This window comes from Oncorhynchus keta, chromosome 29, assembly GCF_023373465.1.
Source record: "Oncorhynchus keta strain PuntledgeMale-10-30-2019 chromosome 29, Oket_V2, whole genome shotgun sequence".
NCBI lineage: Eukaryota > Metazoa > Chordata > Actinopteri > Salmoniformes > Salmonidae > Oncorhynchus > Oncorhynchus keta.
Window position 1 is genome coordinate 21,596,077 of NC_068449.1, and position 17,588 is coordinate 21,613,664.

The 17,588-nt window shown below is 43.4% G+C and overlaps 2 protein-coding genes across 7 annotated transcripts in view; both read left to right on the forward strand.

The window, feature by feature from the left end:
- Positions 1-12,251, forward strand: part of LOC118362468 (regulator of G-protein signaling 6) — a 57,590-nt gene extending 45,339 nt beyond the window's left edge. For 3 of the 6 annotated variants that reach the window (XM_035742819.2, XM_035742820.2, XM_035742821.2), the window contains exons 6-18: positions 2,788-2,839; positions 3,488-3,552; positions 3,957-4,033; positions 4,600-4,681; positions 5,027-5,101; positions 6,317-6,421; positions 6,584-6,756; positions 7,260-7,385; positions 7,646-7,832; positions 11,101-11,193; positions 11,493-11,534; positions 11,751-11,804; positions 12,055-12,251. In XM_035742819.2, coding sequence (XP_035598712.1) covers positions 2,788-2,839; positions 3,488-3,552; positions 3,957-4,033; positions 4,600-4,681; positions 5,027-5,101; positions 6,317-6,421; positions 6,584-6,756; positions 7,260-7,385; positions 7,646-7,832; positions 11,101-11,193; positions 11,493-11,534; positions 11,751-11,804; positions 12,055-12,105 — 1,182 coding nt within the window. In that variant the 3' untranslated portion in view covers positions 12,106-12,251. The remainder of the gene's footprint in view (positions 1-2,787; positions 2,840-3,487; positions 3,553-3,956; positions 4,034-4,599; positions 4,682-5,026; positions 5,102-6,316; positions 6,422-6,583; positions 6,757-7,259; positions 7,386-7,645; positions 7,833-11,100; positions 11,194-11,492; positions 11,535-11,750; positions 11,805-12,054) is intronic. The other 3 variants (XM_035742822.2, XM_035742824.2, XM_035742823.2) reach the window with 2 other exon arrangements.
- The window catches only part of LOC127913625 (uncharacterized), a 168,194-nt gene that overhangs the window by 140,195 nt on the left and 10,411 nt on the right, over positions 1-17,588 (forward strand). The window lies entirely within an intron of this gene.

A 17,588-nucleotide genomic window follows, 5' to 3' on the forward strand; every position in this document is an offset into this window, starting at 1 on the left:
GGATGCATGTGTGTCACCCATAATCAATCGGACTAAAAATACCCTTCCTCTGATGTTATGTGTGGTGCAACAAGTGAGCGTCATCATTGCCAATAAAAGAGGACCTGCATGCTTTTTTGAGTATGTTGATGCCCTTTTGAGTGTGTCTCTGTGCCAGCACTGAGGAGCTTTGACAGAAGCTGTGTGGGCACGCTGTGCTATAAATAGGTGCTGCATCTTTGGAAGCCCCGCTTTTAATGACAACTTCTTGCTGTGCTTTGAGATAAATCTGTGATGTTTCGGGGCAAGCCTTTAATAAACACATTTCATGCATGCTATGTCATTTACATAATATAAGACATTAGCAGAATCTTTTTTATTAATACCATACATACAGTACCAGTCAAAAGTTTGGACACACCTACTCATTCAAGGGTTTTTCTTTATTTGTACTATTTTCTACATTCTATAATAATAGTAAAGACATCAAAACTATGAAATAACACATATGGAATCATGTAGTAACCAAAAAAGTGTTAAACAAATCAAAATATATTTTATATTTGAGATTCTTCAAAGTAGCCACCTTTGCCTTGATGACAGCTTTGCACAATGTTGGCATTCTCTCAACCACTGTACGTATCTTGTTAATCAATTATTGCATAACAATTCTAAATGTAATCACTTGTTAAAAATTCTTAGCTTCAACAGACTAGTGTTCTTAGATTGGTCTTCTCTTTTCAGCAGTAGGGATTTGCTTTCCAAATGGTATCCCATTGTTTTTTCTTGTGCACTTAGAAATGTGCAAAAAGCTATTTGACAGCCACAACCAACCATAGATGACAGTTCCCATTCAAGGGTGCGTTCGTAAATTCACTCTGGCTATCTACTCCGATTTCAGAGCACTCTCGTCTGAGTGTGAGTAACTGATGCATTTACGAATGCTCAACACTCATTGAATAGGACCGGAGTCAGTAATCGTCAGCAAAGAAACTTAATTAAATTGTTGCCAGCAGCAAAGTTACAGTCACCAACGCTCTGGATAAAATGAAAACAGCCTAACCAGCTCTGCTAGGGTGAGTAAAATGGTCAGAGTGAGATGTTCTCACATATGTGTCTTGAAGTAGCTAGCAAGCTAGCCACCGTTAGTCAGTTAGCTTGGGTGCATGACTGCCGTTGTGAGTTCAGAACACGTGGATCAACACTACTCCTCGGCCAGAGTGTCCAGTTTGTGCTCTGAACGCTCTGAGTTTACGAACAGATAATCTGACAATGCTCTGGCACTCCAGATGGAATTTACAATCGCACCCCAAGTAAGGCCTGGCAACCAATGCTTGTGTACCCTTGATTTTAACAGTCAAAGTACCAGGTTTAAAGGTTCCAAAATTCTTCTATAGAATATTTGTCTTTGGCCACAGTGCAACAAGCTGTTCTATATTTGACATGCATGTTTCCCAAATTGCAGCTTTCACAACTGTAAGTGCTTGTGATAAAACTTAATCCACAGCTATTTTTTAAAAGCTACTGATCCTCCTTGGCTAAATTATGCTCTCTGGTGTAGTATTTTGAATTTGTACATTTATTTTAAATAATTTTGGCAAAAGTATTTCAATTTCCAGCACCTTCAGCACCCCTACTTCCCGCGGCTAGTCACACCATGATATGTCACTGCTGCAGTTTGGTTTAGACTTGAGAAAATACATGTTAACCTGTCTGTTTGATGTGTTGCTTCTGACACATATTCATATCTCAATCATCTTGTTAGCCTTTTGTTGTTAGAGGGGCAGTGCAGTTATGATATTTCCACACTATGAGGTCGAAATAACACTAAGAAACTGTGAAAATGATCAGATTGCCCTTTTTGTGTAAGAGCTGTTTGAAAGGAAATCCTGAAATTTCAGCCTGTTCAGGTGGGATGGAACTTTTGGCCCACATCATGATGTCATCTGGGTAAGGGGTCGGCTCTAGACCATCCTATCAGCCAATCAGGGCTGCTTATGTAAATATCTTCAAATTTGTTTCCTAACACCCACATGATCAGAATGAGCATTTAAATGACACATTTTCACTAAACACTCAGTGATCTTTTAGACATACAGTGCTGATTTTTTTATTTTATTACAAAGACTGCATGGGGGCTTTAAGCTAATTATATGAGTGATATTAGAGATGTCTCGGCACATCTCTGCATTCTAATTCTGCCCATCATTAAAAATGATAGATCTGAGAAATCCATTATTTATGCATCATGGAATGAACTGTGAATCTGAAATATCAATTGCGATAATCAAAGAAATCCGGATGGAGAATATAGCTATTGTTCTTACTTATATAGTTATGCAGAGCATAAGAAGGGCATTGATTATCACACCACTCATCTTATTTTAACTTCAGCATGTTCGTAGAGAGGGAAAGGCTTGAACAAAGAGTATGGACGGTTTGTGTGTTCTCCAGCATCTTTATCTCAACATGACTTAGGGCTATGAGTCAGGGTGGACTGGACGCAACATGCATATTAAAACCGGGGCTGCCCATCTTCAAACTAAACTGTGTCTCAGAAATGTGTTTAAAACCCCATTCTTTGAGCATTTTAATCCACATACTCAACACAAAAATGTTTACAGAGTGAAACATAAAGAAATGGATCTGTTAACACGGCTCCTAGGGACAGCGTGGAAAAAAATGTCTGCATCAACATTAGGAAAGACAGTAAAAAGGAGACCCTCTCCAGTCTTGGACAGATGCTCTGATGTATAAATGATCTTAAGATGATGAGTAAGTTAATGATCTCTCCACTTTCCTCCTCAGGCTCCATACTTCTGGCCCTCTAATTGTTGGGAACCTGAAAACACAGACTATGGTAAGTTATGTTGTGTTCCCTAAGGGTAGATTGAGAAAATATCACTGACCTCAAATGTGTCTAAATGTTACCCCTCATATTTTCATTATGTGTAACCCCCAGCTATTCCCCCCTGATGCCCCTCCCTGCCAGCCTAACCTATATCCCTGCTCAGTGCAGAGTGAGAGCAGTGTCTGGCACAGACTGTGTCATATCCTCCTGCCTAGAGTCTAAACACAGACTATGGATCTGTTGTTGTCTCACACCCAGTATTGATTGAGTAGCCCACTCTGTAATGCATCCCACTTTCTCCCCAGTAGGATCTCATTTTACCCCCAGGCTATATTAGCCAATCAGGGTACAGACGTCTTACGTGACATTATTGTACATCTCCAGGGTTTCATGTTTGCATGGTATTTCTCCAGCCTGATTATGTAAATGGAAAGTTGCCAACAGTCTCATTAAATATTGCTCACCTCACTCTGATCGGAACAGATTTACTCAGGCGGAAACCGAGTAGGTGGCATTTGTTTGCAAGAAATAAACTGCGCTTACAACTGACGATACAGCATACGTGACATTTGTTTGGCAATATCACTAAAGGCAGGCAGTCTGCCAAGCAACAGTAAGTAACTGACTACACTCTGCTGTCTTCTCTCTCCTCTGCAGCTATCTACCTGTGCAAGCGCACCATGCAGAACAAGGCCAGGCTGGAGCTAGCTGACTACGAGGCTGTGAGTCCCATATTCACCCTACTGGAACTGTCGTCAGTACACTATCAATACACTACTGACTCTTTAAAAGAGGTATCAACTACACAGCTACAGATTCTCTCAGATCACATGCCATGCTCATAAGCTCTTGAATATTCCATGCCATATAGGTTTAGTCAGAGTGTTGTTTTCCCCACAATTGAAATAGGTGACTTCATTGAATATGTATGACAGATGTTTGTATTGCTCACTTGCCAAGCAGATGCCCTTATTATATGCAAATTACAACAGCCATGATATTACTTCCCGGTGAAGCTGAGCTGGCTAGCTTTATGCAGCAAAAAGCATTATAGCGATGCAATTACCCAAGAACCTTCACTGGTCTACTCTTACCCCTCATTTCTCAATGATTGGGGGTCTTACAGGAGAACCTGGCTCGACTGCAGAGGGCCTTCGCCAGGAAGTGGGAGTTCATCTTCATGCAAGCTGAGGCGCAGGTCAAGTGAGTGGACAGTAACTAGGCAAACGAGCACACACACAACATATTGTGGTTTTGATACTTTGTCTATTGTTCCCTATGTCAGTGTATTCCTTATATTTCATGCATTGATGCAGGTGACTATAGAGTCCCCAGTGTGCCAGATGCAAACCCCTAGGTTACTTTCTAGGTGATATTTTACTCATTGACTATTATCACTGTTCCTTCCACTACATCTCCATCTGCTGGTTATCAGGACATGAGAAAAACCTAATTGGTCATGATTACCCTTTCAAATGATTATAGTCTGAGCACTAAGTATTTACCGTAGTTAAGAGATAATACATTTTAGCTTTGTTACATTCCGAGTGAGAGAGAGAAACAGTCCAACCAAGCACTGATCAGTAAATGTCAGTTATGTAAGAGTTGTACCCTACCAGCCAGCGGCCAAACCACAGACTGTTTGGTGACGAAACAGGTTGTGACTTCCACTTTGAGCTTTTACCCTCCTTTGGTCTCTCATTAAGAGTGACATGTCTGTCTGTGTTCTCAGTATTGACTTGGCTCTGTCCTCTCTCCCCTACCCTCAGGATCGACAGGAAGAAGGACAAGGCTGAGAGGAAGATCCTAGACAGCCAGGAGAGGGCATTCTGGGACGTCCATCGCCCTGTGGTAAGCTGAAATGAGGAAGGAAGGAGGGTGCTGGTGCTAAGCTGAGAGGAGGAGGTGGTGGTGCTAAGCTAAGAGGAGGAGGTGGTGCTAAGGTCTGAAGGAGGGATAGAGAGAGGGCATGATGAAAGGACAAGGAATGTTACAGTGAAAGCCCTGTAGGGCTCTACTGTTAGAACAATACCGTGTTTTAATGTCTGGTGGGGCCTGGGTTAGCCTGAATTCATCTGGATCCTAGTGGGGCTCTGTATTAGCCAGCTCCAGTTTTGAATTAAGTCTCGCCTGCAGGCTAGGGAAGGATGTCTGGTGATCCACTATAATCTGACCTGAAAACTAACTCTCTCACAGCCAGGCTGTGTAAACACCACAGAGATGGACATTCGCAAGTGCCAGAGAGAGAAGAATCCACAGAGGGTGAAAAAGGTAAGGAAGAAGGCTTTTAGTGATGAGTGGTCTCTGTTTATGTATGTATGTATCTGTGTGCGTGTGTTGAGGGTGAGTGTATAAGCAATACGGAAACAAATTGACAACAGAATTTCAGCATGCTTATAGGGAAGGACACTCAACAAGCACAACACTTACACAAATGACTGATGATTGGTTGAGAGGAATTGATGATAAAATGATTGTGGGGGCTGTCTTGTTAGACTTCAGTGCAGCTTTTGACATTCTTGACCATAGTCTGCTGCTGGAAAAATTTATGTGTTATGAGTTACTTGTCTAACAGAACACAGAGGGTGTTCTTTAATGGAAGCCTATCAAATATAATCCAGTTAGAATCAGGAATTCCCCAGGGTAGCTGTTCAGGCCCCTTGCTTTTCAATTTCTACTAACGACATGGCACTGACTTTGAGTAAAGCCAGAGTTTCTATGTATGCGGATGACTCAACACTATACACGTCAGCTACTACAGCGACTGAAATGACTGCAACACTCAACAAAGAGCTGCAGTTAGTTTCAGCTTGGATGGCAAGGAATAAGTTAGCCCTAAATATTTCTAAAACGAAAAGCATTGTATTTGTAACAAAACACTCACTAAACCCTACACCTCAACTAAATCTTGAAATAAAGAATGTAGAAATTGAGCAAGTTGAGATTACTAAACAGCTTGGAGTAACACTAGATTGTAAACTGTCATGGTCAAAACATATTGATGCAGTATTAGCTAAAATGGGGAAATCTGGCTATAAATAAAGTGATGCTCTGCCTTCTTAACAACACTATCAACAAGGCAGGTCCTACAGGCCCTAGTTTTGTTGCACCTTGACTACTGTTCAGTCGTGTGGTCAGGTGCCAATTGCAATTGGCTCAGAACAGGACAGCACGGCTGGTCCTTGGATGTGCATAGAAAGCTGGTATTAATTATATGCCTGTCAATCTCTGGCACACGCACACGCACACGCACACGCACACGCACACACATGGATTTTGTACTGTCTCCTGGCAGTACTGTAGATATGTGGTAGTGGTGGAGTAGGGGCCTGAGGGCACACAGTGTGTTGTAAAATCTGGGAATGTTTTGTAATGTTTTAAAATTGTATAAACTGCCTTAATGTTGCTGGACCCCAGGAAGATGGGGATCCATAATAAATACAAATACAAATAACAGACATGTATATCCATTCTGTCCCTGTCCAGTCGGTGTATGGGGTAACAGACGACACCCAGACTCAGAGTTCAGTCCACCAGTCCCTCCCGTCCCAGCCGTCCAGGAAGCCCACCAGAGAGGACGTGCAGAAGGAGGTAACACACTGTGATGCTCCTGACAGGTCATTACTAACACTGCCATTATCCATTATTTCATGCTGTCTGTCTGTCTGCCTATCTGTCTAACTCATCAATCATAACGCCAACTCTCCTCTTGATTAATGCTACTCTCTCATTTTGCCGTCTTTTCTCTCTCAGATTTCCTTCTTGAACATGCAGCTGGACAGACACTGTATGAAAATGTCCAAAGTAGCAGACAGCCTCATGAGCTACACAGAACAGTTCATGGTCTACGATCCTTTAGCGTCAACTGTTGAACCGTCCAACCCCTGGATCAGCGATGACATGACCTTCTGGGACCTGGAGGCTAGGTGGGTTCACTGGGGAGGCAGTGTGGGGCACAGGGGGTTGGTGGAACCTTAATAGGGGAGGACAGGCTCATAGGAATGGCTGGAATGGAATAAATGGAATGGTAATCGAACATGGCCGCCATGTGTTTGATACCTTGTTCCATTTACTCCGTTCCAGACGTTATTATGAGCCGTCCTCCATTCAGCAGCCTCCGGTGGTGTGAGGCCATAGGCCCCATGGACCGACCTCACTAGTCAAACATAATCATTCCTCAAATGACTAGTGGGGTCAGGCAGAGGGTCAGTGCTCTCAGGTGCTGGCCGAAATGTCATGATACCCCCATTGCTAGCTCCTCTTTCTTTCCCTATTCATCCACATATTAAACAGCATGCACACCCACAACATATGTACTGTGGGAGAATAGTGTGAGAATAGCATGTACAGTAAACCAGCTCTATGCTAGGCTTGATTGGCATTCTTAGATGCCTCACAGTCGTCTCTCTCCGTTCTTCCATGTGAGCAGCCGGGACCCCAGCCAGCACCGTGTGAAGAAGTGGGGCTTCTCTCTGGAGGAGGCCCTCAAGGACCCAGCGGGACGGGACGCTTTCCTCAAGTTCCTGGAGTCGGAGTTCAGCTCAGAGAACCTCCGGTGAGAGGTGGAGCCTTATAGGCTCAGGCAGGCGCAGTTCCCAATGATAACACTGTCACTATCTTCTTCCCTTCTACTGTTTCACATCCATTTATATTCCCCGGGCCAATAGAGGCTTTTGAGTGGCAGCAATGAGATTAAATGGAATGACTGCTATGCATGTACACAAGGGGCGCTCTCCTCTCCTGGCAGTTTAACACTAGGAAGTGAATGCAGGCACTGATCTTATTGGCTGTGCCCTACCTGTGCCCCTTGACTAGGTTCTGGTTGTCAGTGCAGGACCTGAAGCGGAGGCCCCTTGAGAACGTGGCAGCCAGGGCCCAGGAGATCTGGCAGGAGTTCCTGGCAGAGGGTGCACCCAGCTCCATCAACCTGGACTCCCACAGCTATGAGCTGACCAGCCATAACCTAAAAGATCCTGGACGATACAGCTATGAGGACGCACAGGTACATATCAGTCTCCCATATTCACTCAAACACATATGCATGCACGCCCACACAGACTGTCAATATTACTGCTACTACTGCACACACATTCAACCACTCACACAAACACATAACATCATAATCCCCACCCACACACTGCTGGCTGAGAGGGGGGGGGTGGAGGGACAGATGGAGCGAAAGGAAATTAAGTGAATGGTGGTGACGAAACTATGTTTTTCAGGGTCTAATGGGCCAAGTAATACCTGTGAATGGCACATGCATTCATCCTAGATTCAAACTGTATTTGCTTTGTGCACGGTGCATTAGCTTCAATGGCTATACGATGGCTTTGTGTTCATTCAGCCATCTCAGGAGACTCCTTCTTCCCTCCATGTTATCAAGCATGGTTTACACTCAGCTCCTTCGTTCCCACTCTTACATAATCATCAACTCAACTCAACACATACACACAATTGCACGCACGCACGCACGCGCGCGCACGCACGCACGCACACACACACACACACACACACACACACACACACACACACACACACACACACACACACACACACACACACACACACACACACACAAACAAGACTCCCTAAATTTTATCAGCATATCGATTGCGCAACCAGGGGTGGTAAAACCTTGGATCATTGTTACTCTAACTTCCGCGACGCATATAAGGCCCTGCCCCGCCCCCCTTTCGGAAAAGCTGACCATGACTCCATTTTGTTGATCCCTGCCTACAGACAGAAACTTAAACAAGAGGCTCCCACGCTGAGGTCTGTCCAACGCTGGTCCGACCAAGCTGACTCCACACTCCAAGACTGCTTCCATCACGTGGACTGGGACATGTTTCGTATTGCGTCAGATAAAAATATTGACGAATACGCTGATTCGGTGTGCGAGTTCATTAGAACGTGCGTTGAAGATGTCGTTCCCATAGCAACGATAAAAACATTCCCTAACCAGAAACCGTGGATTGATGGCAGCATTTGTGTGAAACTGAAAGCGCGAACCACTGCTTTTAATCAGGGCAAGGTTTCTGGTAACATGACCGAATACAAACAGTGCAGCTATTCCCTCCGCAAGGCTATTAAACAAGCTAAGCGTCAGTACAGAGACAAAGTAGAATCTCAATTCAACGGCTCAGACACAAGAGGCATGTGGCAGGGTCTACAGTCAATCACGGACTACAAGAAGAAACCCAGCCCAGTCACGGACCAGGATGTCTTGCTCCCAGGCAGACTAAATAACTTTTTTGCCCGCTTTGAGGACAATACAGTGCCACTGACACGGCCTGCAACGAAAACATGCGGTCTCTCCTTCACTGCAGCCGAGGTGAGTAAGACATTTAAACATGTTAACCCTCGCAAGGCTGCAGGCCCAGACGGCATCCCCAGCCGCGCCCTCAGAGCATGCGCAGACCAGCTGGCCGGTGTGTTTACGGACATATTCAATCAATCCCTATACCAGTCTGCTGTTCCCACATGCTTCAAGAGGGCCACCATTGTTCCTGTTCCCAAAAAAGCTAAGGTAACTGAGCTAAACGACTACCGCCCCGTAGCACTCACTTCCGTCATCATGAAGTGCTTTGAGAGACTAGTCAAGGACCATATCACCTCCACCCTACCTGACACCCTAGACCCATTCCAATTTGCTTACCGCCCAAATAGGTCCACAGACGATGCAATCTCAACCACACTGCACACTGCCCTAACCCACCCGGACAAGAGGAATACCTATGTGAGAATGATGTTCATCGACTACAGCTCGGCATTCAACACCATAGTACCCTCCAAGCTCGTCATCAAGCTCGAGACCCTGGGTCTCGACCCCGCCCTGTGCAACTGGGTACTGGACTTCCTGACGGACCGCCCCCAGGTGGTGAGGGTAGGCAACAACATCTCCTCCCCGCTGATCCTCAACACGGGGGCCCCACAAGGGTGCGTTCTGAGCCCTCTCCTGTACTCCCTGTTCACCCACGACTGCGTGGCCACGCACGCCTCCAACTCAATCATCAAGTTTGCGGACGACACAACAGTGGTAGGCTTGATTACCAACAACGACGAGACGGCCTACAGGGAGGAGGTGAGGGCCCTCGGAGTGTGGTGTCAGGAAAATAACCTCACACTCAACGTCAACAAAACTAAGGAGATGATTGTGGACTTCAGGAAACAGCAGAGGGAACACCCCCCTATCCACATCGATGGAACAGTAGTGGAGAGGGTAGCAAGTTTTAAGTTCCTCGGCATACACATCACAGACAAACTGAATTGGTCCACTCACACGGACAGCGTCGTGAAGAAGGCGCAGCAGCGCCTCTTCAACCTCAGGAGGCTGAAGAAATTCGGCTTGTCACCAAAAGCACTCACAAACTTCTACAGATGCACAATCGAGAGCATCCTGGCAGGCTGTATCACCGCCTGGTACGGCAACTGCTCCGCCCTCAACCGTAAGGCTCTCCAGAGGGTAGTGAGGTCTGCACAACGCATCACCGGGGCAAACTTCCTGCCCTCCAGGACACCTACACCACCCGATGTTACAGGAAGGCCATAAAGATCATCAAGGACATCAACCACCCGAGCCACTGCCTGTTCACCCCGCTATCATCCAGAAGGCGAGGTCAGTACAGGTGCATCAAAGCTGGGACCGAGAGACTGAAAAACAGCTTCTATCTCAAGGCCATCAGACTGTTAAACAGCCACCACTAACATTGAGTGGCTGCTGCCAACACACTGTCATTGACACTGACCCAACTCCAGCCACTTTAATAATGGGAATTGATGGGAAATTATGTAAATATATCACTAGCCACTTTAAACAATGCTATCTTATATAATGTTACTTAACCTACATTATTCATCTCATATGCATACGTATATACTGTACTCTATATCATCGACTGCATCCTTATGTAATACATGTATCACTAGCCACTTTAACTATGCCACTTTGTTTACTTTGTCTACATACTCATCTCATATGTATATACTGTACTCGATACCATCTACTGTATGCTGCCCTGTACCATCACTCATTCATATATCCTTATGTACATATTCTTTATCCCCTTATTGTTAGTTAGATTACTTGTTGGTTATCACTGCATTGTCGGAACTAGAAGCACAAGCATTTCACTACACTCGCATTAACATCTGCTAACCATGTGTATGTGACAAATAAAATTTGATTTGATTTGATTTGACACACACACACACACACACACACACACACACACACACACACACAAAATCAACCACCTCTCCTTCTTCTTCAGGAACATATCTTCAAGTTGATGAAAAGTGACAGCTATGCACGCTTCCTGAGATCCAACATTTATCAGGACCTCCTGCTAGCCAGAAAGAAGCTGGTGAGCTGTAACTAACACCCACTCAGTCACAACTCCGCCATCTTAAACCTGTGATAATATGCATTTACTAAATATGTTTGAAAGCACTCCATACTTTTTTTTTGGAAGATGCAACTTTATTCTCAAATCCAAACTTTCTGCAGATACTACATCACCATTTACATCTGAACTGAGACGGCTTAGCTCTGCTCGAGTATTCATGTCGTTCAGTTTATTATATTATTTGACTCCTTCGGATTTATACATTCACAGCTCTCTAAAATTGAAAATAAAGCAAGTCCTGTTATACTGTGTACTAGGATGATCAGCACCACAGCAGATCAAAGCATCATCTTCTCTTGGTGAGCAGCAGCAGTGCATCCCTGTGTTATGTTGTCCCCCCTGCTGGCCTGGTCCCTAGCTCTTCTACCATAGCCACCGCTTCTGGCTTCATGGCCTAAAATGAAACCTGTGTTTTTCCTTGACACTTTTCTAATCTTCCCTCATCCCCTCCCCTCCCCGTGCCTCTGTGCCTCTCACCGTTTCCCACCCCCACACCATGCTGCCCCTATTCACAGACAGAGGGTGAGCAGGGCCGCCGTACCTCCCTGGAGAAGTTCACCCGCAGTGTGGTAAGTCACCAGGAACTGGGGCTGTATCACGGGCACGCAACCTAATGAAGATCTTTTTCAAGTTCAATATAATTGTGCAGGCTAGTAGTGCACAGGTCTTTTGATGGTATTTATTACCATTTTAAGGACAGGTAAGTGCTCAACATTTATGCAGGGGTAACTAGTCTTAGTACTTTCTTGGCACAGCACTGTACACAGACTGCATTCTTTTCCAAAAACTGAGCCAGTAATGTTTGTTTCCATTTTCCAGGGCAAGTCATTGACGGGCAAGCGGCTGACAGGGCTGATGCAGTCATCCTGACACTGCCTGGGCTGGAGGGGCACAGACAGACACCCCTGGAGGGGCCATGACCATGCAGGGAGAGGGGCGCTGCTGGGGTGGGGAGCTCTGCTCTGGTGGGTCACAGACAGTGCCATGCAGCGCTGGAATTAGGACTACTCACAGAACCACAGATCATGCCAGCTGGGGGGGGGCTTGACCCACTCACCACATGGTATGAACACAGTACAAGCACATACAGTAGGGCTACATACAAGCTCAATGAGTCATAGTGGGACATGTACAGATATGCATAGGGTTGAAGTCGAAGTTTGCATACACCTTAGCCAAATACATTAACACAGTAAAAATACAGTAAAAATTCCCTATCTTAGGTCAGTTAGGATAACCACTTTATTTTAAGAATGTGAAATGTCAGAATAATAGTAGAGAGGATTATTTATTTCAGCTTTTATTTCTTTCATCACATTCCCAGTGGGTCAGAAGTTTACACACACTGAATGAGTATTTGGTAGCATTGCCTTTAAATTGTTTAATTTGGGTCAAACGTTTCGGGTAGCCTTCCACAAGTTTCCCACAATAGGTTGGTTGAATTTTGGCCCATTCATCCTGACAGAGCTGGTGTAACTGAGTCAGGTTTGTAGGCCTCTTTGCTCACACATGCCTTTTCAGTTCTGCCCACACATTTGCTATAGGATTGAGGTCAGGGCTTTGTGATGGCCACTCCAATACCTTGACTTTGTTGTCCTTAAGCCATTTTGCCACAACTTTGGAAGTATGCTTAGGGTCATTGTCCATTTGAAATACCCATTTGCGACCAAGCTTTAACTTCCTGACTGATGTCTTGAGATGTTGCTTCAATATATCCACATTTCCAGCCTCATGATGCCATCTATTTTGTGAAGTGCACCAGTCCCTCCTGCAGCAAAGCACCCCCACAACATGATGTTGCTACCCCCGTGCTTCATGGTTGGGATGGTGTTCTTCGACTTGCAAGCCTCCCCCTTTTTCCTCCAAACATAACGATGGTCATTATGGCCCAACAGTTGTATTTTTGTTTCATCAGACCAGAGGACATTTCTCCAAAAGTACGATATTTGTCCCCATGTGCAGTTGCAAACCACAGTCTGGCTTTTTTTATGGCGGTTGTGGAGCAGTGGCTTCTTCGTTGCTGAGCGGCCTTTCAGGTCATGTCGGTATAGGACTCATTTTACTGTGGATATAGATACTTCTGTACCTGTTCCTCCAGCATCTTCACAGGGTCCTTTGCTGTTGTTCTGGGATTGATTTGCACTTTTCGCACCAAAGTACGTTAATTTCTAGGAGACAGAATGCGTCATCTACCTGAGCGGTATGACGGCTGCGTGGTCCCATGGTGTTTATACTTGCTTACTATTGTTTGTACAGATGAACATGGTACCTTCAGGCATTTGGAAATTGCTACCAAGGATGAACCAGATTGTGAAGGTCTACAATTTTTTTTCTGAGGTCTTGGCTGACTTCTTTTGATTTTCCCATGATGTCAAGCAAAGAGGCACTGCGTTTGAAGGTAGGCCTTGAAATACATCCACAGGTACACCTCCAATTGACTCAAATGATGTTCATTTAAAAAGCTTCTAAAGCCATGACATAATTTACTGGAATTTCCCAAGCTGTTTAAAGGCACAGTCAACATAGTGTATGTAAACTTCTGACCCACTGGAATTGTGATACAGTGAATTATAAGCGAAATAACAATTGTTGGAAATATTACTTGTGTCATGCACAAAGTAGATGTCGTAACCGACTTGACAAACCTACAGTTTTGTCAACAAGACATTTGTGGAGTGGTTGAAAAATGAGTTTTAATGACTCCAACCTACGTGTATGTAAACTTCCGACTTCAACTGTATATACATATACAGTACAGTCTGCCTACACTAGGCAGTCAGCAATAAGGACAGCAGGAGGACACTTTTCTGTTCTGTATTTAACAAATCTCTTTTTTTATATCTTTATCTTTGTCTAAATCTGTATCATATTCTTTTCTTATACAGTACACCATATAATCCTATTTACTGATGGAAACTTAAAACCTATTATTTTTGCAGTGATTGAGAATATATTTTTGTTTGCCCATAAATCTAAGGTATTGTAATTGTTATTATAGAAGCGACTTTGAGGGAAATTCTCCATGATTTTATTACATTCCAGGAGTAGGCATAAGGGCTTGATAGAGAATCTACAATTAACCATTGCATGTTTCATCAAATTGTGTTTGTTTAGAATTCATGCTATGGTTGGATTCTTATTTTTTTAAAGCATGAAGTCCAATTGAGGTCATAGGCCTATTTCTCAAAGGAGACCTGGCCAACACAGACAATCATACACTCAAGAGAACACCTACCATTCGATTAAATCAATATAGACAGCTTTACAGCTCGAAAACTCTGTCCCTTATGGAAAATCTCAATAATGTTGTCTCAGAATCAGTGATTTCAGCCTTATTTAGTATTTTACACATCACCAAGTTTCGAGTTTTAATGTCACATGCACAAGTACAGTGAAATGCCTTTCTTGCAAACTGAAAACCCAACAATGTAATGATCAATAACAATGTGATACATAGTGTTTCTGTATTATCCTGCACCTATTCAAGCAGATACATGCCAAATAAATGCCACATTAGACCAGTCACAGAGATATTTAAGTGACATTCACATGCCTTACAGGCCCCTAATAAAATAGCCCTGCATCACTACCACTTTGGAATGTCACCAGTGTCATCTAATGGAGACTAAACACCATGCACCTCTATGGGCCATGGTGGCCAGGCATGCCCGAACAGGAGGACTGTGGCAGGGATATTTATTTGGATGTTGAAATATGTCATCATCTCACAATCAGAAGGATCCTATATCGCTTAACAGACCAAGAGAAGCATTTAGTGCTAGCCTTTTTGTTGCATTCATGTCAATGTAAACCATGACTTACATGCTCAGTCATTACAGAGATATGTGTATGTATTATTCCTCATGTCATGTTGTTGCAAGCCATTGTTTGATTTGCCAAACAGTGTGTATGCTTGTTAGGGGAAATGCTCTGTGAAATGAAGTTTAGGGAGTCTAAGCTGGGGAGAAAAAGGTTACGTGCACAGCCAACCAGAAAGCTGCTTGGTTCTTCTTCTATCTTCAAACACAACCAAAAGGGAAATTACCTCGATCTCCACCACTGAACAGAACAACGAACATCTCTGCTGAAAGGACATAAACCAACAGGATGCACCTGACTGATATCACATCCATCCCTGGAACCGGAAGATACATGATTCATCTGAAGGCCTCTGCTGCATCGCTCTTCTACATTCCCAAAGTCCTGAGATAGAGGAGGGTATCATTCACAGCACAACAGCTCCCTCTTGTGGTAAGCGGGGCATATGAACAACTGCCAGAGTCAATATTACTGAAGTCAAATACTGAGAGAATTACAGTATTTCAAATTAAACTAGAGTTGCTGCCATGCACTGTACAGGTTGATATTTATATGATTATCATAAACTAAAACCTAAAACTAAAGATAGAAATGCTTAATTTATTGAGGGATAGTTCACCCAAATTACAAAATGACATATTGGTTTCTTTACCCTGTAAGCAGTCTATAGTTTAGTTTCCCTGGCAGCTTCCAAATGCTTTGTAGTAGAAATCCCATATGTTGACATTGATTGTCAGGAATCTTGCCCTGGAAGCAGAATGGAACACTTTCTGCTAGCTAGGCCAGCATTTGAAAACAGTGCCAACACTGCCAGGGACACTAAACCAAAGCTTGGATTGCTGTCATACCTTGTCCATGGACTGCTTACAGGGCAAGGAAACCAAAGTCTAATTTTGTAATTTGTGTGAAATATCCCTTTAAAGAATATTGTCTGCACAAACACAATAGCACTGTGTGTGTGTGTGTACAGAGTGCATTGTATATAAATTGGCTATATAGATTTCCATGATCTAAAAGCACATGTTATGGTATGGGCACATTACTATGCATGTAACATATCCAGGACATTTGTGCTTCTAGTTTCTCAAATCAGCACAATGACTTTTAGCACTCCAAAAGACCCATGCACCTAATATCTTGTGGGGACTAAAAAATAAAACCTTGGGACCTCCATCTACATGGTGTCCGCCTCTCATTTACAGTAGCACATGTGGCACCCAGTTAGTAGCATTTTGGTACCCAGTTAGTAGCATATTGGTACCCAGTTAGTAGCATTTTGGTACCCAGTTAGTAGCATTTTGGTAACCAGTTAGTAATATATTGGTAACCAGTTAGTAGCATATTGGTAACCAGTTAGTAATATATTGGTACCCAGTTAGTAGCATATTGGTAAACATTTAGTAGCATATTAGTAACCAGTTTGTAGCATATTGGTAACCCGTTAGTAGCATATTGGTAACTAGTTAGTAGCATATTGGTAACCAGTTTGTAGCATATTGGTAACCTGTTAGTAGCATATTGGTAACCATTTAGTAGCATATTGGTAACCAGTTTGTAGCATATTGGTAACCTGTTAGTAGCATATTGGTAACCATTTAGTAGCATATTGGTACCCAGTTAGTAGCATATTGGTAACCCGTTAGTAGCATATTGGTAACCAGTTAGTAGCATATTGGTAACCAGTTTGTAGCATATTGGTAACCCGTTAGTAGCATATTGGTAACCAGTTAGTAGCATATTGGTAACCAGTTAGTAGCATATTGGTAACCCGTTAGTGGCATATTGGTAACCAGTTAGTAGCATATTGGTAACCAGTTTGTAGCATATTGGTAACCCGTTAGTAGCATATTGGTAACCAGTTAGTAGCATATTGGTAACCAGTTTGTAGCATATTGGTAACCTGTTAGTAGCATATTGGTAACCAGTTAGTAGCATATTGGTAACCAGTTAGTAGCATATTGGTAACCAGTTAGTAGCATATTGGTAACCAGTTAGTAGCATATTGGTAACCCGTTAGTAGCATATTGGTAACCCGTTAGTAGCATATTGGTAACCAGTTAGTAGCATATTGGTAACCCGTTTGAAGCATATTGGTAACCCGTTAGTAGCATATTGGTAACCCGTTAGTAGCATATTGGTAACCCGTTAGTAGCATATTGGTAACCCGTTAGTAGCATATTGGTAACCCGTTTGTAGCATATTGGTAAGCCGTTAGTAGCATATTGGTAACCAGTTAGTAGCATATTGGTAACCCGTTAGTAGCATATTGGTACCCAGTTAGTAATATATTGGTAACCAGTTAGTAGCATATTGGTAACCAGTTAGTAGCATATTGGTAACCAGTTAGTAGCATATTGGTACCCCGTTAGTAATATATTGGTAACCAGTTAGTAGCATATTGGTAACCCGTTAGTAGCATATTGGTAACCCGTTAGTAGCATATTGGTAACCAGTTAGTAGCATATTGGTAACCAGTTGGTAGCATATTGGTAACCAGTTAGTAACAATTTGGTAACCAGTTAGTAGCATATTGG